The sequence below is a fragment of the Nannospalax galili genome, unplaced genomic scaffold, assembly GCF_000622305.1.
Source record: "Nannospalax galili isolate Female #2095 unplaced genomic scaffold, S.galili_v1.0 scaffold64, whole genome shotgun sequence".
Taxonomy (NCBI): Eukaryota; Metazoa; Chordata; class Mammalia; order Rodentia; family Spalacidae; genus Nannospalax; species Nannospalax galili.
Genome location: NW_008352316.1, coordinates 546,124 through 573,984, shown reverse-complemented (window position 1 = coordinate 573,984; position 27,861 = coordinate 546,124). Strand labels below are relative to the sequence as shown.

General features: G+C 38.5%; 1 protein-coding gene across 7 annotated transcripts in view; it reads left to right on the top strand.

Moving 5' to 3' along the window:
- The window catches only part of Spata5 (spermatogenesis associated 5), a 209,416-nt gene that overhangs the window by 23,045 nt on the left and 158,510 nt on the right, over positions 1 to 27,861 (top strand). For all 7 annotated transcript variants that reach the window (XM_029554144.1, XM_008849226.3, XM_029554142.1 and 4 more), the window contains exons 8-9: positions 9,613 to 9,736; positions 12,667 to 12,922. In XM_029554144.1, the coding sequence (XP_029410004.1) occupies positions 9,613 to 9,736; positions 12,667 to 12,922 (380 nt within the window). The remainder of the gene's footprint in view (positions 1 to 9,612; positions 9,737 to 12,666; positions 12,923 to 27,861) is intronic.

Sequence of the window (27,861 nt, the reverse complement as noted above, 5' to 3'; positions counted from 1 at the left end):
AAACCATGACAAGTGCTCTTTAACCTTCTTGGTTAGATTTCTTAGTTATTTCTTTTGTCATTTTTTAAAAAAAGTTATTGTGAATAGGATTGTTTTTCTTGACTTCTCTCTGGGCAAGTTTGTCATTGGTATTTAGAAAAGGTACTGATTTTTGCATATTGATTTTGTATCCTGTTAGTTTGCTGGAAGTGTTTACTAGGTCTCAGAGTTTTTAGGGTTTTTAACGTATAGGATCATGTCATTTACAAATAGAGATGCTTGGACTAATTTCTTTACCGTTTCCTCTCTCTCCTGCCTTCCCTTCTTTCCTCTTTCTCTTCCTTCCTCCCTCCTCCCTCTTTCTCATACTAGAGCTTGCACCTAGGGCATTGTAGAATGCAGGCAAGCACTCTTATCACTGAGCTTCAGCCCCAGCTGCCCTTTTGGTTTTTCTTATTGCTGTGGTTAAGACTTTGAGTGTTATAGTGAATATAAATGGTTTGATGACTAATCTTGGCTGTCCGCCAACCAGTGGGCATGTCTTTGGGATATTTTCTTATTTGCTAATTGATGTAAGAGGGCCCAGTGTTCCTCTCTGGTCCATGCTTCAGTTCCTGCTTCCAGGTTCCTGCCCTGAGCTCCTCCTTGACTTGCCTCAAAGGTAGACTGCCACTTGAAAATGTATGCTGCAATAAACCCCTTCCTCTCCATGTTGTTTTTGGCCAGAGTGTTTTATAGCAGTAGAAAGATAATTAGAACAGAGGCGTTGAACTTGGTCAGAAGTCTTTTCTATGTCTGTTGAATGGGTCATATGATTTTTATTCTTAAGCCTATTTATGCATTTTATTACATTTATTGGATTTGTTTATGTTAAACCAACCTTGCATCCCTGGAATGAAACCAATTTGGTCATGGTGTATGTTCTAATCTGTTCCTCAGTGTCATTAGCAAGAATTTTTCCATCCATGTTTATCAGGAAGATTGGTCTGTAGATTGTGTGTGTGTGTGTGTGTGTGTGTGTGTGTGTGTGTGTGTATTTCCTTACCTGGTTTTGGTATAAGGGTAATACTGGCTTCATAGAACTTTCTATTTTGTGTAACAGTTTGAGGTTTAGTGGAATTTAGAAGTGACTGTCTAGCTCTGGGTTTTTGTTGTGATTCTTTTTTTTTAATTACTTTAAACATGTTGATTTAATCCATGTTATGAATCTGTTTGTATCTTCTTGACTTAATTTTGGTATATCTTATGGGTCTAAGAATATATCCAGTTCTATCTAGATTTTTCATTTTGGGGGGGGTCTAAGTTTTCAAAGTATTTCTTAGTAATACTCTGAATTTCATTGGAATTTATAGCATCTTGTTTTTCATCACTAATTTTACTAATTTGCATTTTCTCTTCCTTTGGTTTAGTTTGGCTAGAAATCGTCAACTTTTTGTTTGATTCTATGCTTTGTTCTTTTATTAAATTCTGCCTTGGTTGTTACTCTTTCTTGACACCTATTTATTGCTTTTGACTTCGGCTTGTTTTTCTACGACCTTGAGGTGCATCATTAGATTATTTGAGATCTTTTTAATTTTTTTATTATAAGTATCATCACTGTAAACTTTCTACTTAGAACTGACTTAGCTCCATCCAAAAGGTTCTGGCAAACTATGTGCTCATTTTCATTTGATTCTGGAAGTTTAAAAATTTCTACCTTTATTTCTTCAATGCCTAATTTGTCACTCGATTTTTAATGCATTTGTGCAGTTTCCTTTTTATATTTTATTATTTTTATCTTTTGTATATGAGTGTATTGCCTGCATGTACGCAAGCACACCCATGTTACACAATGCTGGCAGAGGTAAGAAGCGGGCGTTGGATTCCCCTGGAACTGGAGTTACAGACGGTTATTAGCCACCATGTGGGTGCTGGGAATCAAATCTGGGTCCTCTGCAAGAACAGGCCAGGCTCTTAACCACTGAGCCGTCTCTCTAGGTCTTGTGCATTTTCTGTAGTTTTTCTACTAATTTACTGTGATCTGATAAGATTTATTAGATTATTTCGATTATTTTTTATTTGCTAAGACTTGATTTGTAGCTTAGAATGTAGTCTGTTTTAGAGAAGGTTCCATGGGTTGCTGAGAAGAATGAGTATTCTCTGAACTGTATTTAAACTCTGAACTTTCATTGTTTTAGTTTAGAAGGCCAGTCTATATAAGTAGAGTATTAAAGTCACCCACTATTATTGTATCAGAACCTCTTGGATCTTTTTTGCTTACTAGTGTTCGTTTTATGGAATTGGCATCTTTGTATTTACTTATGATTGTTTTATCTTCTTGATAAATTTTCTCCATCATATGGTGACCTTTATCTCTTCTTGACTAATTTTGATTGGAAGTCTATTTCTTCTGGTATCAGAGTACCTTCGTGGCAGCTTGTTTTCAACTGCTGTTTAGGTTCTGTGTTTTTACCAGTGAAGTGTATTGCTGGGAGATGACAGATTGATTGTTGGGTCTCATTTTTTTAATTCAAACAGTGTGTATCTCTTTATTAATGAGCCCTATCTATTTACATTTAAGATTATTATAGAGAGTTCCTCACTAATTAAGCTTATTGGTTGTTTTTGTGGTTGGTTGGATTATTGTTTATTCTTTTTTTCCTCTTACCATTGAAGTCTTAATGGCTAGATGTGCTAGGCATGACTTCTTTCCTCTGTTCATCTATTCCTTTCATGAATTCATTCTTTCTTGTGCCATCACGATTGAGATTGCCTTTCTTCTTCATATTCTCCCTAGTAGGTGTCTTCTGAAGTGCTGATTTGGTGGTCATGAATTGCCTTAATTTGTGCTTGTCTTTAATATACCTTTATTTCATTACCAATTTAAAAAGAGCTTTTTGGATGTAGTAATCTTGGCTGCCTTTCAGGGTTGCTGATGAGAGCCTTTGTGGATTAATTGGCATTTTTCCTTTAGTACTTTTAAAACTGTTTCTTTGCTTTTTATTTTCAATAGCTTGACATGGTCAAATGTATTTGGGGTTACAAAATCCTCTTAATGGTTAGATGTCCATTTCTTTCTCAGGGTTTGGGAAGTTTTCTGCTCTAATTTCAAAGAGATTCTCCATGCTTCTAGTTTTGAACCTGGCTTCTGGCCAATGGAGTCTTAGGTCTGGTCTCTTGTTAGTATCCCAGAGTTCTTAGACATTGTGGTTATGCTTATTTAGCTTTTCCTTATTGATGTTTGAATATAGTATTTTCTCAAACTTGTCTTTCATTCCTAACACTCTTTCTTCTTCCTGGATGAGTCTATTGGTGATGCTTTCCATTGTGTTTACTTAGCTTACTGAGTTTTTAATTTTTTTTTTTCAAAATTTCAGTTTCCTTTCTGAATTTTTCATCCATGTTACTGACTACATTGCTGATTTTTCTCTCCTGTTTTTCTGTATTGCTGACTTTTTTCTCTAGGACCTGGGTTGAATTTGTCTGCTTGTTTGTATCTCCTTTGGAGTTATTGATCATTTTCTCCAGTAAACTTTTGAAGTCTTCCTCTGTGCTTTTGACATATTTTCGTATCTTTGGATTCAGTAGTTCAGTTAAAAATCTTCTGAAGGAGTCATGCTGGCTTATTTTTCCTGTATTCCTGTGTTTGTCAGGATTTGCCTATCTTAGGGTTTAGTTATCTCTTTTGATTTTATTTGGGGATCTTCTTACTGAGTGGTCTGTTCTTGAGGACTCAACTCCCAGTAGCACTCAGTGAGGAAAAAACAGAATAGCAGCAACATCAAACCGTGCAAAATATAGGATACATCGCAGGGACTTTATCCCCCAAATAGGCAAACTAATAGAGAATGTGCTATGACATTACCAAATACTTAGGACAGATTAATTAACAATAAATGAATGAGATGAAGGAGAGATAGCAAAGGAAAAGCAAAGCTGAATAATTGAAAAAGAGGAGGAGAAGTGGAGAATTCTAGAGGAGAAGAGAGAACAAGTAATTACAAAAGGTTCAAAAAAAAGAAACAAATGATTTCATAACAATAAAGCTTGAAAACAAAATTAGAAATAATGTAAGAAGGGAAATAAAATTAAAACACAAGTTTTTTAAAAATAAGATAAAGATGGGGGACTGGCGAGTTGGCTCAGCGGGGAAGAGCACTGACTGCTCTTGCAGAGGACCTGGGTTTGATTCCCAGTATCCACATGGCGGCTAATGACGTCCTAGCTCCAGTTCTAGGGGATCTGATGCCCTCCTCTGACCTTCTTGCACTTACACACATGCAAGCAATACACTCATATGCATAAAATAAAAACAAGTAAAATATTTTAAAATAAGATAAAGAAAAGTACTATTAGAAGTATAATAGAGGAAGAAATGGGAAACATGGAGCAAAAAAGGAAATTGAAAAAAGAAAGATTGTCTTTGATTAAAGAAAATTATCTAAGCAGAATCTTGCGGAAAAAGATGAAGTGTTGCAGCAGTTTTTTGGGTCCTCAGGATTGGAAACTGCTGGTTATATGCTTTGGGGAGTAGGGACCAAGAAGGGAGATGAACTTGCTAACTCTTTCCTGTGGTTTATCCTCCTATTTAATAGCCTGATAAATGTCTAGTGTCCTCCAGACCTGCCTTCACTTTAGTAGTTTCCTTTCTTTGCATACCAAGGACCTCTGTGTTTCATTACTAGCTATTAGTGTGTGGTCTGGGCAGGTTTTCTCACCCTCCTGAAACTCCCCAGCTTGTACTCCTAGGGGTAAGTAAGGTTCTAGCTGGGGGATAGCCCCCAAGTGCATTGAGACTGTGGTATTAAACAACCAGAGGCTTGAGATATGTCTTGAGAATGTCTTCATATTTTTAAGATATCCCGAGTATTAATCACCCTGCTGGAGGAATACAACTGTGGGTATCAGGTAGACTTCTGGACCTTCAGTTTTCCAACTCTGTAGTAGTAAATATTAGATAGGCAGTTCCATATGTTGCTTCATTTAGGCTCCAGGGCTATCATATCACATCAGGGTTATCAGTTGATAAGTTCTACTCTTGGCAGCCAAGGGCAGGCCTACCTTTCCCTATACATTTCATTGCCAGAACAGAGAAAGCCTCTTGCTACTTGCACTCTTCACCTTGTCAGTATTTTGCCCTTGTGCTCTCCTGGAAGTGTGACAGATTAAAGTTAGACTTCCTGTCTTGTGGTTGCTTCCCATTCTCAGGCATCTAGGGTAGGTCAATTTCAAATAATACATTCTCTTTCAAGAGAGCACCTGACCTGCCTGCCCTCAGTGTTATACAGAGTGATAAAATGGAATTTCTCATTGCTGACCCATCTACCAGAGGAATTACTGTTTTACTGAAACCTGGAATTGACTTTGAGACTTATGAGCGCTCTGGGTTTGTCCTGAGACTAGGATGACCTGTGTCTTTGCACCAAGGCCTAGCCTAGCTTTTGGAGGAGTCTTTTGTTTTCCTTCCCTGTACTGGGCTGCTGGTCACTGGAGCCACACTTGGCTTAGCTTCTTTTCATTGTATCTCCTGTCTCTTTGTCCATGCTTTTCAAGTATCCTGCTAGTACCTTTGTGAATTTTTGAAGCTCCTCTTTTTTTCTTTGGAATAGTCTTTTTTTTTTCTTTCTTTCTTTTTATGTATTTTAACTTTTTAAAAATTTTTTAAAATTTAATAACCACATGATTAGAAGAAGCATTTCATTACAGCTTTAACATATTCAGTAACACATTCCAGAGCAAGGATACATCTCTTTCAAAGGTGGCTGTAAATTTTTAGGTTCACAGTTGAATTAATACAGTCATACAATATCTTGAACTCAGTATAAACCCTGTAAGACATAAAATTGAATTAAGTTTTTACCCCTTAAAGAACGTCTCCATTTCATTGGAAGATATGCAGTTTCCAACATCTTTAATGCTACTAATACTTACATGTTTGCACATGTGTCTTCAATCTCTATGTATCTGATTATTACTAGTCACAGTAGATTACACTCGGATCCTTAGTACCTGAGTATGGATATAAAGTCAAATCCTTAGTACCTGAGTATGGATATAAAGTCATCAGGTAGGTTTCACTGGTAATGTTAATCACCTCTACTATTTAACATGAAGTAAATATTTTTTTAATTTTTAACAACTACATGATTAGAAGAGGCATTTCCTTACAGCTTTAACGTATTCAGTAACACACTCCAGAGGAAGAGCACATCTCTTTCACAAGTGGGTAAAAGTTTCTACGTTAATGAGTTTTTAATCTTTAAAAAAGATCTCCATTTCTTTTTAGAATATATTGTTCCTTGCAGAAAGACTCATTTTTTTGCTACTAACACTGAAGTGTTGGCACATGGTTCTCTAATATGTATGTATCTATTACTAGTCATAATCTGTTTCACTTGGATCCTTGGCACCTGTGTATGTCTATAAAGTCATAGGGTAGATTTCAGTGGTAATGCTTATCACCTCTACTAATTAGCATGACATAAATTTCATGCTTCCTCCTCAAATATAATACATTGTGTGTGTGTGTGTGTGTGTGTGTGTGTGTGTATGTATCATACAGAACATTCCAAACCATCTTATTCAACTACACACCCACTTCCCATATGGCACCCTCCCATAGCCTTCCTCCCCCGACTAGAGCCCTTATATTCTGTTATCCCTGCTACTGTTCACTGTGATGTTGTCACCCCCAGCCGACCCCACTACTTGTCCATCTTGTGAATCTAGTCAGCCTAACTGGTGAATCTAGTCAGCCTCTCTAGAGGTCTTTGTTTTAGGAAGGTCAGCTCTTCCTCATCTAGCAGCAATCAGTTGTCAATATTCCTTTAGGTAAGATTGGGGTCTGCTGTTCCATTTTCCCAGTTCTATGCTGGGTTACTATCTGGGAGTCCCTTTGGCCACCTTGGCCAACAATTCAAAAGAAGGTATCTCCTATCTGGCATGGTTGCTTGTTATGTAGCTTTTGCCTATACATGTGGACTCTTAAAAAATTACATTGGCCCCTTTAATTTTTGGTTATACTTTCCTTTTGGGTGTTTAAGGCCATACAGTTGGTTCAGATAAACCAATTTATTTTTACTCTTAAGGTCGTTTGAGGATCTGGTCCTCACAGGTCACATGGGCTTGGGAGGAGCCCCTGGCTCCTTTCTTTTACCAGCTCTGTCTATGTGAAGATAAGTCAAAGGTCCTGCTTGACCATAGCTGGCTTCTCTTGGAAGCATGGAGGAAATGATTCTTCTCTGTTGACCCTCCTCTTTGTAGTCTGGACACTGGTTCAAGTCCATCTTGTGGGGTCTCCTTAGCCTCCTTGATCAAGAGGACAGGTGACCCACCACAATAACAGGACATTATGAGAGATGCTCATAGTCCCCTGGAACTAGTTGACCTAGGAGGGCAAGGAGCAAAAACTGTCCTTTATTTCTCACTGAACAAATTAGTATAGGCCTCAAAGTATGTCTGTTATACATCCAAGAAGGTTAGTCTGGTACTTTTAATTACTGTGTCTCATGTAGATAAATCTTGGGCAAAGACCAATTGTTCTCAGATAAACCTTACCAAGACATATGTTTCTTGATCTGGTATGTATAATTTGTCAGTAGGTTGTTGGGCTAATACAGTTCCCTCTGGTTTTTAGAACTAGCTAGGCATTTTTTATCTCTCACATTGTCTAACCCCTCCATCATGGTTTCTAGGTGCCCCTGTTTTCCCCCTTCTCCCTTAATAATACCCTTCTCCTATGGTCCTACCTCTCTTGAGCTCCTTCTTTCCTTTATCCCCTAGGTTCCTTGTATACCCTTCCCTCCCACCTCTCTTATTTAAACTAACCCAATGTTTATCGATATCTCCCGTTTTAAGGCCTGATTCCTACTGTTCTTCCTGTCAGGTTCTTTCTTTTCCTTTACCTCCCTGTTTCCTTTCCATGATCCTGGTTCCTGTAGTTAGGTCTGGATACATACTCACTTATTAGGGTTTGGTTCTAGGATCAACATATGAGAGAGAACATATGTCGATTTTTTTTTTTTTCTGAGTCTGTGTTACTTCACTTAGTATAACAGCTTCTAGTTCCATCCATTTATCTGCAAATTTCATCTTTCTTTACTGATGAGTAAAACTCCATTGTATAAATGAACCACATTTTCATTATCGACTCATCAGTTGAGGAATACTTAGGTTGCTTTCATCTCTCAGCTATTGTGAAAAGAGCAGCAACAAACATGGATGTACAAGTGTTTCTGCAATAGGATGAGTTCTTTGGGTATATGCCAAGGAGTGGTATAACTGGGTCAAATGGTAGGTTCATTTGTAGTTTTTTAACAGTTCTCCACACTGCTTTCCATACGGGTTGAACAAGTTTGCAGCCCCCTAGCAGTAGATGAGTATTCCCCTTTCCCCACATCCTCTCCAACAGTTGGTGTCATTTGTTCTCTTGATCTTAGCCAGTCTGACTGGGGTAATATGAAATCTTAAAGTGGTTTTGACATGTGAATTTCTTTTGTAGTTTCTGATTCTTGTGTGAGACTCAAGCCTTCAAGTTTAGGTCTGCTTCTTTTTTGTAGACTTTATGTGTCTTTGTGGTTTACTTTTTGGGCAAGAAAAGCTGGTTCTTCTAAGCTTCCAGTTCTCTCTTTTGATCTCATATTGGAGTGGCCAGATTGCTTTTGTCTTCAGGAGTTCCCAGAGAGGCCCAAGTCACATGAGGATCAGATACTCTCAGGCTTTCTCCTAAGGTCTGGATCCCTCCAGGAAAGATTTTGGCCTCAGGAATTTGGGGGTTGGACTGCCCTGGGAGCATGGTGGCGGTGCTACCCAAAGATGCAAAAGGAAATGGGGGTGGGAAGAGGCCCCAAGGGCTCCTGGGGACTGCACTGAGGAACTGGGTTGGCCTGGATGCAAAGGATCAGGAAGCAGAAAGTTTAGCCCCGGAGTCCAGGAAAGAGGCTGGCAGGTTGTGCAGCCCAGGGTAGCAGAGGGAGGTGAAGGTGAGACCAGGCCCAGAGGGCTCCCAGGGACCTTGAGAAGGAACTGGGTCGGTCTGCATGCAAGGGATCAGGAAGCAGTTGTGGCCCCTGGCTGAGAGGTCAGGCCCGGTGTCCAGGAAAGAGGGTGGTGGGCTGTGTAGCCCAGGGAAGCAGAGGGAGGTGAGGGTGGGACCAGGCTCAGAGGGCTACTGGGGAGCAGAGAAGGAACTGGGTTGGTCTGGATTCAAAGTGTCAGGAAGCAGTGGTGGTTCCCCTGCTATCTGGGGGCCAAGACAAGGAATGGGACAGGACCCAGGCTAAGAGGAGATTCGGGCGGGGGAGATGCAAGGGTGAATGAAGCTGTGGGAGTCAAGGTGGGGAGGGCACGATCTGCTTATCCCAGAGAGGCCTGCGGGTCGTGTTGGCCCAGGGAAGCTGAGGGAGGTGAGGGAATAGTCTTTTTTTTCAGACTGGTCTCATTTACCAGATCACATACTGTGTCATTTAACAAAGACGGACTAGAATATGAAGTTGATAAATACTTTACACTAGAGTTAAGAATTTTTTTACTTAGTATTTTAGTGTTTTTGTTATTAATCTTGTTAAATAAATTTTAAATTGGATATATTTTAGTTGAAAATTTAAACTAAAATTTAAAATTAAATGTGTTATGATTGATTTTGTTTGTTTTTAGGTATCCATCAATTATTTTTATTGATGAGCTGGATGCATTGTGCCCTAAAAGAGAAGGCGCTCAGAATGAAGTGGAGAAGAGAGTTGTAGCTTCACTCTTAACACTGATGGATGGCATTGGCTCAGTAAGTACAACACTAACATTAATTCTCTATAGGAACTGGTTGTGTCTTAATATATACAGAGTAGCAAAATCTACTGAACGTGCCTGATTCCTAGGATAAATGAAAAATATCAAGCAGGATAACACTCATACAGTAACTTGCTTCAATAGACTTCTTCATAATTGGAAGGACCACATAGCCTGGCATGTTTTTCTGGCACTTAAAATAATTTACCATATATATTTCTTTTTTGATACATGACATTAATTAAAAAACCTAAGACATAGGTTTCTAAATTAATAAGGAAGATTCAACATTACATTTTAGTGAATTTTATTAAGAAATTTTAGTAGTCTTGCTGGATGTAGTGGTATATGCTTGTAGTCCCATCACTTGGAGGCAGAGCAAGGTGGATCAGTGTGAAGCCAGGTACATAGTATAAGGTCAGCCTGGGCTATGATCTCATCTCAAAATAATTTTTTTTCCCTTTATTTTAAAAATATTTTACTCATTTTTTTTTTAACAGAGCATAGTGTAGGGGTTTATTTACAGAAGAGTGCCCCACATTTACGGCTGCATTTTAAAGTCCACATTCAAATACAGATCCTGTGACCTTCTGACATCCCCACAAAATGGTGAGAGAGGTGCCTCTTGATGTTCTCGGCTTATATATCCTTTGCCCCCCCCCCCCACATGCAGCTAAGGTCAACTGATTGGGTGAATGGGGTAACTGACTCCCCCCTGGACTCCTTGATGAGCATAGGAGGGAGGTGTGACTATAGCTTGCCAGCATAGTGGTTGGAGGACATTTCCAATTAACATGCCACCCCTTCCTCCGGCTCTTTCATCTCAAAATAATTTTAAAAAGAAAAATGTGTGTTTTTTTTTTTCCCCATGAGGAAAGGTCTGTGTCACCCAGGCCGTCCTAAAAACTAGCAGTTCTTCTGCCTCAGCCTCCTAAGTGCTGGGATTGTAGATAGATGCTGCCACAGCCAGCTTTGTAGTCATGTATTATTACAAACTATCTTACGCTAATTATAAAAAGGATTAATATAGAAGAAGAGTGAAGACTAATGCTCTTAGACTTCTGACATTTGTTAACCAAAAAATGTGCTTCTTAGATGAGATTAAAAATGATTAAAGTCTTCAGACTCACAATGTATTAGCAACAAAAGAAGTTTTCAAAATCACATAGTCTCATGTCCTTTTGCACATTAGAAAGCAAGAGAAGAGTCTGGTTTTATTTCATATTGGTGGGAAATGAACATATGAAAATAATGTGAGTTTTTGTATTCAGTAAGTTAAATGTTTCTTTAAGCAGGCCAAATCTGTCATTCTGGACCATGATTTCTCTGTGATGGCAAATTCAGAGAATGGCCTTATAATTAGGAGAAAGGCTTTTGGTAAGAAAGATGAATTGGAAGGCTCAGTTTTAGAGAATCTTAGACATTAGGATAGTTGGTAGTTTGTTTCTCTGCCACTGGGATAAGCCAGCTATGGAATGGTGTCCTTGTCTGTGATAAGGCTAGAACTACATGACACTGATATTTTAACCATTTAAACCTGAAAATATTTAAGGGGCCTGTACTTGTGCATTTAAACTTATGATTTATAAGTTCATATTAGTATACTTGAGTTTTCTTATGAAAATCACGTTCCATTTGTCTCTCTTTGAAATTACACAAGGATCATCTGACTAAAATACTGGACAATATATGAAGGCAGCTGATGATGATCATAGTTCTTTATAATTTGTTGTTCTTAACCACATTATTTTTCTTTTTTTAATACGCATTTTTATTGAATTTTTGTGCATTTCATAAATAAATCTTGATCATATTTAGACCCCCCTCCCTATCTGCACCCTCTCATATACCCCCCCACCACCAGATTTCATGCATTCTGTCATATATATTAAGGCCTCTTGAGTCAAGTTTGTGTTGCCAAATGCCCCTTGGGGTCAGTTTATCTACTGGAGCCTGGTCAGCCTATCTAGCACCACTCCCTTAAAGAAGACCAACTCTGCTTCATCCAGCAGTGATTCAGTTGCCAATATTTCCTCAACTAAGGTTGAAGCTTCTTGCCCATTTCCACAATTCTGTTCTAGATTTTTGTCTGACTGAGTTTGCATGGGTCTTGGGCATGCTGTCAACATTGCTGTAAGCTCATATGAGCAAGTTCCCAGAAGCCTAGAAAACTCTTGTTTCTTTGTGGTCATCTACCACCCCTGGCTCTTGTTCTTAACCCCATTTTCCAAGAGTAGACATCCTTGTGTATTCAGGGGTGGCTGGTGCTTGGAGATTGATTATGTTTCTATATTTTCTGGAATTTGAAATTTTATCACAATAAAATTTGGTTAGATGCTCAGTGGATAAATGTACTTGCTACCAAGCCTCATGGTCTGAATTTGATCCCCTAGACCCACATGACGGAACAAGAAAACAAACTCCTACACTTTGTTCTTTGATCTCCACACGCACACTTTGGCATGCCTTTGCTTACACACATATACATGTAATTAAATGTAAATAAAAGATATTTTTAAAAAGTCAGTTGATACTATGAGAAAGATTTCTTAGATAAGTTCCTAATCAAGCCTAGTTCTATATGAATTCTATGTAGGTTGTAATCCTTCCTCCCAAATAGGGGAAAAGAACTACTTAACAATAGAGCAGCTATATTGTAGATACAGAAGTAAGTACTGAATACTTTCTCAGGTAAAAAACATTTAGACTGGGCTTTGAGAAAATGTGTACTAAAAATAATAAATGTATTTTTATTACAAATAAAATTGATAAATTGATAAATGGAAATATAGGGATCTAGTGCTTAGTAGATCCTTATACTTAATACCTAGTAAAGTTCTATTCATTCTTGTCTGTAGAGCCAGTGTCTGCCTTCCTATCTTTTTTTAAACCAATACATAATTTATTTTCATTTTATTTTGTTAGGAAGGAAGTGAAGGACGAGTATTAGTCCTTGGTGCCACAAATCGCCCTCAAGCATTAGATGTTGCACTTAGAAGACCTGGGCGATTTGATAAAGAGATTGAGATTGGGGTTCCTAATGCCCAGGACAGACTTGATATTCTTCAGAAACTGCTCCGAAGGGTGCCACACTTGCTCACTAAAGCTGAACTGCTGCAGCTGGCAAATAATGCTCATGGATATGTTGGTGCAGACTTGAAAGCCTTGTGTAATGAAGCAGGTGAGAGTGACTTCCTGTGATGAGTCTGTATTGATGGCCCTTAACTCTGGTTTATTTATAGACTGATGATTGTTGACGCTTCTTTTTTTTAAATTTTTACTTTATGTGTCTGAGAGTTTGCATGTATGTAAGTGTACCTGGGCTGAGCAGAGGACAGAAGAGGGTGTTGGAATCTCCTGGAACTGGAGTTTTGGACAGTTGTTAGCCACCACATGGGTACTGGGAACCAAATCCAGGTCTTCTGCAAGAGCAGCCAGTGCTCTTAACCACTGAGCTATCTCTCCAGTCCCCAGATATCTCTTACTTAATGGAAATAGTTTTATTTTGTCCAATCATAGAATTATTTAAAAACTTACGTGATTCAGAAAACTATGAAGAAGGAAAACCATTACCTTTTTGGGGTTTTTTGTTTCCTTTTTTCTTTGACAGGGTCTCCCTAACCTCGGCCTGCCTGGAACTCACTGTGTAGACCAGGCTGGACTCAGTCCCACAGAGAGATTCACTATCTACCTGCCTGCTTCTGCCTCCTGAGTGCTGGGATTAAAGGCATGTGCCACCACATCTGGCGTGATTTTTACCTTTTTTTTATTTATATTAGTATTTTATATTTTATTTTTACTATATATGTATAAATGCATTGTTTATGTGTGTGTAACTGCACCCCTGTTGTGCAGTGCCCATGGAGGTCAGAAGAGGGTGTCAGATCCCTTGGAATTAGAGTTATGGACAGTTGTTAGCTGTCCTGTGGGTGCTGGGAATTGAACTGGAATCCTCTGCAAAAGCAGTCAGTACTCTTCACTGCTGAGCCATCTCTCTAGCCCTATTTATATTATTTTTATTTTATATGTATGACTGTGTTGCCAGCATATGTGTAAGTACACCCTTGTCATGCAGTGCCCAAGGAAGTCAGAAGAGGATGTTGGATTCCTCTGGAACTTGAGTTGGGGATGGTTGTTAGCTGCCATGTGAGTGCTGGGAATTGAACCTGAGTTCTCTGCAAGAGCAGTCAGTGCCCTTAACTCCTGAGCCATCTCTCCAGCCCCTCAAAGTAGTTTTTGTTTTTATAAGGTGTTGGAATAAGTGATTCAGCAAAACCTAGAGAAACAAAGTTTAATTCTTAAAGTTATAGAAGAAATGTGAATTTTAATTGAGAAAATTCATTATTCTAGAACTTTAATTTTGAATGACAGGCAACTCTAGTGCTTAAATTATTGATTCAGCCAGGTACAGTGGCATGTCTTTAGTCTCAGTACTCAGGAGGCAAGGCAGGTGGATCTCTGTGAGTTCCAGACCAGCCGGAACTGTATAGTGAGACCCTGTGTGCAGTAAACTTTGAAGACTCTTTTTTTTTTTTTTCCTTTTTTTTTTTTTTTTTTTTTAACTGTCTGACATGTGGAAAGAGATCAGAGAGGGAAAAATAGGAAAAGAAAATTCAAATGAGATATAGCAGAATGCACTTGAAGAACAGGGTACCAGAATATTTTATAAGAAATTTTCTTAATGAAGCAGAGTGATTAACAGGTTTTAAGGAAGGATTGAGTAGACTTGCTTTTAAAATGAGATTTGTCATTGTAATAATTATTTTCTTGTTGCTGTGATAAAATACTATGGCATGATTTTTACCTTTTTGTTTGTATTATTATTTTATATTTTATTATTTTTACTTTATATGTATAAGTGTATTGTTTATTTGTGTGTAACTGCACACAAGAGTAGAGAGTTCATCATGGCAGGGAGGCATGGCAGCAGGCAGACATGGTGGCTGGAGATCACATCTTCAAGCATATGGGAAGCAGAAGAGCATCAATAAGTGGGATGAGGCTATGAACTATGAAGCACACCCCCAGTGCTTCTTTCAGCAAGGTCACATCTTCCTAAAGGGGTTCCATCATCTTCCCCAAACAGTACCACTAACAGGGGACCGTATACCAAGTATTTAAATACTTGAACGTATGGCGGACATTTCTCATTTAACCATCCTTGTGATCTTAGACAAGTTCTTTGCCTTATCTGAACCCTACTTTTTTCCATTTTTAAATTGGGGGGCTTAAAAAAGATGATATTGTATAGTACCCTTTCAGTGGACATAAGAGAAAGGAAATAAAAATACAAAGAACTAGAAAGGAAGAGGAAAGAGATGGCAGAGAAACACCTGTTACTAAACCATGGCTTCATTAGCTATTTTTAATATCAGAATTTTCTTATTTTTGCCTACTTGTCTAAATAACTTGGGTGATTAACCAGTACTCTTTTTTTGATCTTTTTTTTTTTTTTTTTTTTTGAGACAGGGTCTCCCTGAGGACCAAGTTGGTCTGGTACTCGCTGTGTAGAACAGGCTGGCCTCGAGCTCACAGAGGTCTACCTGCCTCTGCCTCCCGAATGCTGGAACTAGATGTGCACCACCACGCCGGGCCATCTTTCACAATATTTTTAGATATAGTGATGGAGTACAGACTGACATTGGTTGTGAAGTAAACTACATTTCTCATTTTTTTTAGGATTTGAACTTGAATAAATTAAAAGTTTGTTTAATGGTGTTCCTCAGAAGGAAAGTTTAAAAAACTGAAGCCATAAACATTTAAAATGGACTCATGCTCTAAGTGTTACCATGTGGGCATAGTATATCCCATTTACTGAGTATACCATGGTATCATAATATACCTCTTATATGTCTGCACTTGGAGATACTGTGATGTACCACATATATGCATTGCCTGCAGAGTCCAAAAGAGGTCATTGGATCCCCTGAAACTGGAGTTATGGACAGTTGTTAGCTGACTTGTGGGTAATAGGAACTGAACCCAGGTCCTCTGTAAGAGCAGCCAGTGCTCTTAACTGCTGAACCATCTCTCTAGTCCTTTGATGGCTAATCTTGATTGTCAGATTGATAGACCTGGGAAGAGAGACCCTCAGTTAAGGAATTCCCTTAATCAGATTGACCTGTGGCATGTCTGTAGGCTGTTTTCTTTATTGCAAATTGGCATAGGAGGGCCCAGCTCACTTAGGTTGTGTCATACCTGGACAGGCGGGCCTGGGCTGTGTAAGAAAGGTAGCTTAGGAGACAGCCAGAAGGAGCAAGCCAGTAAGTAGCATTCCTTCATGGATTCTGTTTCAGTTCCTGTCTTGAGTTCCCTTGATAATGGACTGTAATCTGGAACATGAAATAAACCCTTTATTCCTCAAGTTGCCTTTTTTAAAAAAAGAAAAAAAATGTATGTGTATAAGTGCATCCCTGTCATACAGTGCCCACAGAGGTCAGAAGAGGGCTTCGGATTCCCTGGAACTGGAGCTGTGGACAGTTATTAGCTGCCACGTGTGTGCTGGGAACCAAACCCGGGCCCTCTGCAAGAGCAGCCAGTGCTTGTAACTGCTGAGCCATCTTTCTAGCCCTCAAATTACCACTGGTCAGAAAAACAAACTAGGATACACAAACACACACTCACAAACGTGTGTATATGGTCTATGTATATATAGTATATATATAGTCTCATATATAACGTATGCATTGAGCATAAGAAAAATTCATGTGTTAATGGTATGTTTGAATTACTTTGTTGTAAGTAAAAAAAATGGAATATTTAGTAATGCTGTATCCCATCTAGATTTACAGGAGTTCGTAGGGAATAATTTGAGTTGATATCAGTCAATCAAAATAAGTGCCTAGGCAAATTTATATTTAGACCTTTTTTTCCTTGAAAAACCAAAAAACATTCTTCCTTAGGCAAATGAATGCATAATAGTGATCAAAAATTTTTAAAAAAGTCATGGTAATTTCTTAATGACTGTGGTACATAGTAAATGTTAGAAAATGTATTAGTTGACTTGAATTAGAAATATGTGTAAAACTAGGAGACAAAATTTATACCCCATTTTGATAGAAATGAGAAATGTTTATTAATTTCAAAGCTGAGTTGGACTTAGTTTTTAACTATTAGGATTGTTGCTTTGAGAAATTCCTACTTTGTGTTGAGCAAAGAGTTCTTTTATTGCTACCTTTGTAGGTCCTAGTGAACAAGTTATAAATGCTGTGTAATCCTAGGAAATATGGACACTAAGGCTGCTTTAAATATTTTCAGTTAGGCTTTGCCTACCTGCTGACATTTCTTAACTTTGACTCAGATTGTGGATTTTAACCATATTTAACAAACAAAAAAGACATTATTCTTTGGGGGGCAGTACCATGTATGTGTTACAAGCATGCATGTGGCACTAGAGGACAAATTGTGGAGTATGTTTTCTTTTTCTACCTTTTTATGGGTTCTGGCGATCAAGTTCAAGTCATCAGGGCATGCATCACTGGGATAAATTTGATCCCCAGAGCCTATATGAAAAAACCATATGTAGTGGTTTGTGGTTGTAATCCCAGTGCTGGGTAGGCAGAGACAGGCAGGTTCTTGGAGCTTGCTGGCTAGCCAGCTTTAGCCTAATCTGATTGATTAATTCCAGGCCATTGAGAGACCCTGCTTCACAAAACAAGGTGGACGGAGCTTGAGGAATGACACACACATAGGAAAAAAATAACTTTAAAGAAAATAAAAATAATAACATTAATGTGTTTTTCCTACAGCATTTACTTGGTTATGATTTGTGGCTCTGTGTGATCTTTGTGCTTTTGTGTGATCTTTGATAGTTACTCTTCCTAGACTGCCATGGAGTAGACTAAGGTGCTCATTTTAACAAAAGTGGTGCCCAGAAGCCAATAATAGCATGAAATGAAACAATTCGGAATTTTATAAAGCATAGAAAATTATCCTAATTGTTTCTGTGATCAAAATGTTATATAACAAAATTTCTGTACTGTGTATGTACATTTGTGAGCTTTACAGAGGATGAATTTTCTATCCCACTGTTTCCAGGAATGATAGTGTATCTTTCGTAATGTACTTACTCTAAACTTTTTTCCTCTATATTTTCCATCTCTTGACTTTGTTGTCATATGAATATGAAAACTGAAAGTACTGTGGTAGTATTGCATGTAAATCTATATCATTGGATTTTTTGTTCTCTGAGCAGGTAATCATACTTACATTGATAGTCTGATGTGAAAATTACGTCAGATAATACGTTTTCGTAATTTTTGAGCTAGAGTGTGGTTTGTTATGCAGTGACTTGTCCAAAGACCTAATGTTTTACAACTCACCTGTTTAAGCAGAGAGCAGCTGCCCTTCAGAATGTTTTCTCTCAAATGGACAAGTTGTTTACAACCTAGACTACACGTCCTAACACTGTGTGTGTAATCCCCCTGGGATTAGGCTACCTTTCTAATTAACAAGTTGCAAAAGTTAACAATGTCCTTTTATTAATTCCCTCAGAATTTATAATGTTAAATTAACAGCATAGATAACCACAGTGCAGTCTTCTAGAAAGCATGAAATATTAACTGTGTATTAGTGATATACCTTGTACAAACTCTGTTGAATTTTAGAAGGTGCTTAACAACTATGTTTTCCAAATGTAGGGATTTATTATAAACTTCACCTTCTAAGATTGTCCCATTTTAGGGGAGTGATTATAAATAGAGCTTGGTTTCTTCTAGAAATCAATTGTCATCTTGTTTATAGGAAAGAAAGTATTTTCCTTGTATCTCTGAGAGTTTATCTTAGAATCTGCGTTGATTACATATCCTTATGTTCATTCCAAATACTTGGGTCTTCATAAGGCATAATCACGGAACAGTCAAAATTCAAACCCAATACAACACTGAAATTGGTTTAATAACAATATTGAATCTAATTTTTGTAATTGTTTGAAATGGAAATTTTTGTCAGACTTGTCCAGAGCCCTGAGGTGCTTCTATGTCATTTCTCCCTGTATCCTACTGGCTTGTTTAGCAGAAAGTTTTGGGAGTGTTTACTGTGTACAAAGTAGTCTAGCTGTTAAAAAAGGTTCTTTTTCTAACTTTTTTTTGGTCTTTTTGAGACAGGGTCTCTCTATAGCCCCAGCTGGTAGCCTGGAACTCACTGTGTAGACCAAGCTGGCCTCAAATTTACAAAGATCCACCTGCCTCTGCCTCCCAAGTGCTAGGATTAAAGTATTTTGAATTCAACCAATGTTTTCTACATTCAAATTAAAATATTAATTCTGTAAAAATTTAGTATTTTTTAAAATCTTTGTTTACTTATTTTATGTGTGTGAGTGTTTAGTTTGCATGTAAGTGCACACTTATGCAATGCCCACAGTGGTCAGAAGAGCACATTGGATCCCCTGGAACTGGAATTACGGGCAGTTGTTAGCTGCATGTGGATGTTGGGAACCGAATCCAAGTTCCCCTCTGCAAGAGCAGCCAGTGCTCTTAACCCTGAGCTGTCTCTCCATCCTCAAAATTCAGTAATTTAAAGACCATACAAATAATATGGATTACTAGAAAGCTTAGTGAGTTCTAGATTCAAATGGTAGTTTTAACCTTTAACAGCTAAGAAAGGTTGGGTAATCCATTGATCCTCAAGATTACTGTTTCTTCACCAGCTGAATAAAGGCAGCACCCTTAAGATTTCTCTTACAGATAAATACGTGAGCTTGGCAGCAGGTCATAGTTCACATAGACCCTTAGTAAATGCCAATTCGTTTTTCATTCTCTCCCTTTGTTTCTGGAAAGTAACTTAAACATCTTTTTTTTTAAAAAAAAAATTATACTTTTTGTATATTTATGTCTATCTCTAGTAGAAATACTTGTGTTTTGCAGTGTTCTTGATACTTTATGAAGTATTCTTGGTAATCTTTGTATCAGAGATAGCAGGGAAGTCTGGCAGAATCCTCTCCTTGTTAAGAGTAGTGCTTTTTACTGACTGGATCAGTAAAAGTCTTGTTCCTCAGTAAGAATATGTAGACTAAAAATAGGTATGCCTTCCTTTTGCATTAACCCTCTTAATGGATTGTCCTGTGAAACTGTCCCATATGTTCTTTCTCTACCTGTCTCATCATGTTTGCTCTCTGAAGGCCTGCAGTAGACCAGCTGGTGTAGAAATACAAATTAAGTTGCTGTACATGCCATGATTGTACTCAGTGCATTGTATGAGACTATATATATTTGTTACTGTAGTTGGAAAACTAAGCAGTAATTATATAGCATATAATAATTTCTACAATTTTATAATTCTAAAATGTAGTGGTAACATCATATATTTATGATACTGAGATTTTTCCAAAGCATAAATGAGTATTATATAAGAAATAGACTTTTGTCAGTGATGTGAGTACCTTAATACTACTTTGGCTTCTCATTTGGAATGAGTGGAACTGAATGTTCTGTTTTGGAAAAACAGATGTTAGTTTTGATGCTGTGTAATGTCTAAGTGACATGTACCACTTACTAGTAGAAAACTCTCTGGGTTTTTATAAATGTCTAAAATTCAAGGAAAGGATTTCCTTCTAGTTAAAACATTCACAGAAATAAACTAGCTAAAGAAAAGTTATTTCTATGAGACTTTTAAAAATTTATCTTTTGTGTGTATGAGTGATTTGCCTACATATATGTAAGTACACACTCGTGTGCAGTGCTTGAGGAGGTTTGAAGAGGGCAGCGGATTTCCTGGAACTGGAGTTAAGGATGGTTGTTAGCTACCATGTGGATGCTGGGAACCGAACCCAGGTCTTCTGTGTGAGAAACTGGTTAAGTGCTGAGCCATCTCTCCAACCCCCCTATTCTTGATTGTTTTTTCTGGTTAAATCTTGTCAGCTCTGTTTTGAATTGATGTTTTGAAAAATTAAAAACAAACTGAAAATATGCTTTAGTGGTTAAGAGCACTGTCTGCTCTTGGAGAGGACCAGGGTTCGATTCCCAGCATCCACATAACAGCTATCAACTATCTGTAACTCCAGTTCTAGGGAATCTGACACCCTCTTCTGACCTCAGTGGGCATTGCATGACATGAGTACACTTACATACATGCAGGCGGTGCTCTTATACACATGCAATAAAATTAGGGTTTTTTTTTTTTTTAAATATTTAAAAGAAATAATTGCCACATCTACACTTCAGGCAATTATCTGCTCTTATCTGGACTGTGGGAAATACCTTCCTTCTAACTCCTTAACTCCCATCTCTTAAGGACTTTGAGTTGCAGAATTTAGAAGTGGCTCAAGGTCTGGATTTCAGATAAGGCCTTTGGTGCTCCTCAGCGATTTGTTGAAGACTAAAGCTTAGCAATGCATGCAGTCAGTAGGAAAGCATAGAGTGTTCATTCATTTATTGTAGTGGATGCTGGAACTACCTCAGTTAATAAGACAGACATGGACCCTTTCCTTGGGATGTTCAGGATGTAGAGACAAGTGAAGCACCTTAACAGATACAATGCAGTGTGTTGTATGGTACATGGTCAAGGAGTTTAAGAATGCAGATTAGAGACAGTAGGTCCTGGGGAATACCACCCTTTACAGGTTGGACTTTATATCTTGGTGTGGTGATTTTATAATCCCAGTCCCCAGAGGACAGAGGCTGGATGATCACTAGACAGGGCTACTTCTATCTCAAAATAGAAGACTGCAACAACAGCGAAAGTTGGGTTTTGTTACAGTGTGATCCAGGAAATGGAAGACTGGTTAAGGCACTGGGAAGAGAATCCAAGGAGAGCATGACTCAGTTGAGGGGAACTCTTCAGGGGGGAAATAGTATAATAAAAGCATTAATTGTGTGCTTGGCATATGTCACCCACTGTTAAAGCACCTTACATATATTATGACATTTCTTTCTCACAGTGACTTGGTGAGGTTACCTTTATCCTATGAGGAGACCCATGACAGGTTTAAGAAGCTTTCCTGAAGTCATATAGATAATAAATGGGTTTGAGATTCTGTACATTCCATTGCATATAAGGTATTTTGATCAAATCCATGCCCACTCCCTCCCCTCCAGCTCCTCCCATATCTTCTCATCACATACTCTTATATAAAAAATCCAAGCTGGACTATATTCCTTATTTTTCTGGCTCCTGTATGTAGGTTCCATCCTCAGCACCACAGTAAAAAACTTACTAAAACTGAAGAGATGACTCAGCAGTTAAGAGCACTGTCTGCTCTTGCAGGGCACCAGGGTTCAATTCCCAGCACCCACATGGCGGCTAACAGCCATCTCTAACTCCAGTTCCAGGGGATCTGACACCCTCTTCTGTCCTCTGGGCATGGCAAGACATGACAACCTACATGCAGGCAATACATTCATATAATTTTTTTTTATTTTTATTTTTTGTCTTTTTTGAAACAAGGTCTCCCTGTAGCCCCAGCTGGCCTGGAGCTCACTATGTAAAGTTGGTTATCTCCCCTAGCTACAGGTGGGCACTACAGTATTGCAGACCAAGATTTGAAGTTTTATATCTGAGCAGCACTTTCTTATTAGAAACAAAATCATCAATGAGAAATAATTATCTAGATAACATTTTATATGGACTTAAGTCTAGTATCTGGGAAGTGTAATCCCTTGAACTCTTAAATATACTTATCACTTTAATCTTTAGTTATACTTTCTTTTTGGGTGTTTAAGACCATCCAGTTGGCCCAAATAAACCAGTTTATTTTTACTCTTAAAGTCATTTGAGGATCTGTTCCTCAGGGTTCACATGGGCTTCGGAGGAGCCCTTTGTCATATTTCTAAGGGCTCAGAACTTCACACCTGACTGTTGAAGGTTGGAGTTGGATATTTATTCTCAATAGTGTTTGAACTCCAAGCAAATAGCAAAAAGAAGAACATGGCATCTTTGTCTTTGACTATTCCGGTTGGAGCCATCTCGTTTGAGCTATTTTAATATTTCTAAATTTGATTTGTTGAGCATCTTTTGGGTTTATTTAGTACATTATTATTCCTATTCTACTTTTGTCTAGTCCTATTATTTCTCTCTTTTAAAAGGAACATTTCTATGTTTTCCGATCATAAACTTTCCTAAGAGTGAACCTTCTGCCTTCATTCTTCCCTCTCTGATTTCTCTTACTACCCTTGTAAAAGTATCTTTCACTCCCATCAGACTATGTGTTCACTTAAGTGTTATATTATTGTATGGGTGTGTGGGTTTCGCAGAGCGCCAGCTGGTGGGCGTGGTGCCGGTCTCCCACACGTCGCTGGAGTGCGGCGGGTCCCGCGGGCCGCGTCTGCTGTTTGGGTCCCTGGCTCTCCGCCGCTGGAGTGCGTGGGTTTTGCGCACCGCGTTGCTGTGGGTCTCTGCTACCGGAGCTGGCGGCTCTAGGACCGCTGTCAGCTGCCCGGTTGGGTTCCGTTTCAATTTCCATGGTGCACTCTCTCTCTAAGTTCGGGACCCGTTGGCCACCAGGTGGGTTTCCGTGAGTCGTGGTTTACGAAGAGATAGCCCTCTCGGGGAAGGCTGGATCGTAGGAGAACTCAGCTCAGTCAGTGGTACAGCTCCTTTATTCAGTGACTCAGCTCGGCTCCAGGTCCCAGTGATCCAGCTCCGATTATAGGGGGAAAACCAGGATACTTTATACTGTGGGGGTAGTGGTAAAAGCCTTAGCTGATAGGTACTTTGTGGGATGCCCTATTTACATGTAGAGGTGGGCTCCTGCCAGGCTGTCAGACTGCCTGAAAATCACACAGGAAAACCTGGTAGTTTCAGAGCCGGAGGCCATGTTTCTGTGATGGCTACTTCAAAAGATGAGTCAGGAAGATGCTGGGAAGGCACCCTGCTGATAAAAGGAGTCTCTGCATATGAAGCCGAGCCCATGGGCTATCCGGACATGGAGAGACTGCTACTTTACACAACAGGGGTCCCCAACATCATTGTCTCTTTTGTGTTACAAAACCACATTTCCAAGTGCCAACGGAATGCTTTTTTTCAGATCATTTTCCATTATGTTTCAAAACCTTGGCTTTGGTTTTGATATATTTATGAAAAGAGCAGTGGCAAAAGGAATATTACTGCTTTTACTTTTTTTTTTTAAGCTTTTAAAATTTTATTAGAATTTTTTTTTTTTATTTTAAGAAGAAGCATTTAATTACAGCTTTAACATATTCAATAACACATTCCGGAGTAAGGATACATCTCTTTCAAAAGTGGCTGTAAGTTTTTAGGTTCACAGTTGAATTAATACAGTTATACAATATTGAACTCAGTATAAACCCTGTAAGACATAAAATTGCATGAATTTTTACCCTTTAAAGAAAATCTCCATTTCATTTTAAAATACACTGTTTCGTACATTTTTAATGCTACTAACACTTAGATGTCTGCACATGTGTCTTTAATCTCTGTGTATCTGATTATTATTACTCACAGTCGGTTACACTCGGAACCTTAGTATCTGAGTATAGATATAAAGTCATCGGGTAGATTTCACTGGTAATGTTTATCACCTCTAATATTTAACATGAAGTACATTTTTATGCTTCCTCCTCAAATATGTCTTTTTTAGAATTTGTTAATTTTTTTTTTGTGTGTATATCATACAGAACATCCCACACAATCTTATTCATCTATATACCCACTTCCCAAATGGTACCGTCCCATAGCCTCCCCCTTCCCACACACTGGAGCCCATGTACTCTGTCATCCCTGTTACTGTCCACTGTGTTATCAATGTCCCCAGCCATTCCCTAGTGCTTGTCCATCTGCTGAATCTAGTCAGCCTACCTAGAGATCCTTGTTTTAGGAAGGTCAGCTGTTCCTCATCTAGCAGCAATCGGTTGTCAGTATTCCTTGGGATAAGATTGGGGTCTGCTGTTCAGTTCCCTGGTTCTATGCTGGGTTACTGCCTGGGAGTCTTGGGCCACCCTGGACAGTAACCCAAAGGAAGGTATCTCCTGTCTGGCATTGTTTCTTGTTATGTAGCCTTTGGCTTTACATATGGATTCTTAAATTATATTGACTCCATTAATCTTTGGTTATACTTTCCTTTTGGGTGTTTAAGACCCTACAGTTGGCCCAGATAAACCAATTTATTTTTACTTTTAAGGTCATTTGAGGATCTTCAGGGGTCACATGGGTTTGGAAGGAGCCCCTGGGTCCTTTCTTTTACCAGTTCCGTCTATATGAAGATAAGTCAAAGGTCCTGCTTGACCATGGCTGGCTTTGCTTGGAAGCGTGGAGGAAATGTTTCCTCTGTGTTGACTCTCCTCTTTGTAGACTAGACACTGGTTCAGGTCTATCTGGTGGGGTCTTCACAACCTCCTTGATCAAGAGGACAGGTGACTCACCACAGTTACAGGACATTTTGAAAGATTCTCATAGTCCCCTGGAACTTAGTTGACCTGGGAGGGAAAGGAACAAAAACTGTCCTTTTTGTCCCTCTGTCCAAATTAGTATAGGCCTCATAGTATGGCTGTTAAACATCCAAGAAGGTTAGTTCCACCAGTCTGGTACTTTTGATTACCATGTGCCATGTAGATAGAGGTTGGCCAAAGACCAACTGCTCTCAGATAAACCTTGCCTAGATGTATATTACATTCTTTGATCTGGTTGTATGTATAATTTGTCAGTAGGTTGTTGGACTAATATGGTTCCCTCTGGTTTTCTAAAACTAGCTAGGCATTATTTATCTCTCACATTGTCTAACCCTTCCACCATGGTTTCGCCATTTAAGGTGCCCCCGTTTTTTCCCATTTCTCCCTTAAAATACCCTTCTCCTATTGTCCCACCTCTCTCGAGCTCCTTCTTTCCCTTTATACCCTAGGTTCCTTATATAACCCTCCTTCCCCCCTCCTTAAAATAACCCCATTTTTATCCATATCTCCCTTGATAATACCTGCTTTCTACTGTTCTCTTTCAGATTCTTTCTTTACCATTACCTCCCTTCCTTTTCATTATTCTGGTTTCTGTAGTTATGTCTGAATACATACTCAATTATAAGGATTTGGTGCTAGAATCCACATATGAGGGAGAACATATGCCTTTTTTTTTCATATTACTTCACTTAGAATAACAGTTTCTAGTTCCATTCATTTACCTGGAAATTTCATAATTTAATCTTTCTTTACTGCCGAGTAAAACTCCATCGAATAAATGAATTTTCATTATGCATTTGTCAGTTGAGGGATGCTTAGGTTGCTTCCATCTCTTAGCTATTGTGAAAAGAGCAGCAACAAACATGGATGTACAAGTGTCTCTGCAGTAGGATGAGTTCTTTGGGTATATGCCAAAGAGTGGCATAACTGGGTCAAATGTTAGGTTCATTAGTAGTTTTTTAGAGTTCTCCATACTGCTTTCCATATGGTCGAACAAGTTTGCAGTTCCACCAGCAGTGGCAGTGGATGAGCATTCCCCTTTCCTTATATCCTCTCCAACATTTGGTATCATTTGTTCTCTTGATCTTAGCCAGTCTGACTGGGGTAAGATGAAATCTTAAAATGGTTTTAATTTGCATTTCCCTAATTACTAGTGTTGTTGAACAGCTTTTAAGATGCTTCTTAGCCATCTTTATTTCTTCTTTTGAGAACTCTTTGTTCAGTTTCTTAGTCCATCTTTTAATTGGGTTACTTCCTTTCTTGATTCTTTGTTTTTTGAGTTTGTTATATATTCTGAATGTTAAACTTCTGTCACATGTGTTGCCGGTGAAAATTTTCTCCCATTCCATGGGTTTTCTCTTCACTTCCTAGGTTGCTTCTTTTGATGTATAGAACCTTTTTAGGTTAATGAGGTACCATTTGTTGAATCTTGACCTTATATCCTGGGCAGTTGATGTCCGGTTTAGAAAATCCTTTCCTGTACCTATATCTTGTAGGTTATTGCCAATGTTTTCTTGTAACAGTTTCAGAGTTTCAGGCTTCACATTGAAGTCTTTGATCCATTTGGAGTTGACTTTTGTGTAAGGTGAAAGATAGGGGTTTAGTTTCATTCTTCTACAGGTGGAGATCCAATTTTGCCAGCACCATTTGCTGAACATGCTGTCTTTCCTCCAGTTACTGTTCTTGGCCCCTTTGTCAAATACCAGGTGGCTGAAATTGAATGTACTCCCATTTGGGTCTTCAATTTTGTTCCATTGACCAATGGGTCTATTTTTGTGCCAGTACCATGCTGTTTTTATGACTATAGCTCTGTATTGTAATACAGTTTAATATTTGGTATAGTAATCCCCCCAGCATTGCTCTTACTGCTCAGGGTTCCTTTGGCTATCTGGGGTCTTTTGTGCTTCCATATAAATCTTGGGATGGTGTTTTCCAATTCTGTAAAAATTGTCATGGGGATTTTGATTGGCATTGCATTGTATCTATAAATGGTTTTTGGTAAGATGGTCATTTTCACAATATTAATTCTTCTAATCCATGAGCTTTGGAGGTCTTTCCATCTTCTGATGTCTTCCTCAATCTCTTTCTTTCAGGATTTAAAATTTTCATTGTAGAGATCTTTAATGTATTTGGTCAGGTTTATTCTGAGAAATTTTTTTTTTTTTTTTTTTTTTTAGTGAAGGGGAATGTACCATGTACTCTTGCTCTTATTCCTTGTTATTGGTATATAGAAAGGCTACAGACTTTTTGTAGATTAATTTTGTAACCTATCCATCTTTGGCTGGCTCGGCTGTGCTCGCTTCCCACAAGTTTTCTGATGGAATTTTTGGGATCTCTTAGGTATAGTATATCATCTGCAAAAAGTGATAATTTGATCTCTTCTTTTCCAATTAATACTCCTTTAATTTCTTTCTCTTGTCTTATTGCTCTTGCAAGAGTTTCAAGCACTGTGTTAAATAGGAGTGGAAATAGTGGACAGCTTTGTCTGGTTCCTGATTTCAATAGAAATGCTTCCAGTTTTTCTCCATGTAGAATAATGTTGGCTGTGGGTTTGTTATATATGGCTCTAATTATGATGAGGTATGTTCCCTCCAGTCCAATTCCCTCTAGGACTTTGAACATAAATGTGTGTTGAATTTTCTCAAAGGCCTTCTCTACTGTATTGAGATGACCATGTGGCTTTTGTTTTTGAGTTCTTTTATATAATTTATGACATTTATTGACTTATGTATATTGAACCATCCCTGCATCTCTGGAATAGAGCCACTTGATCATGGTG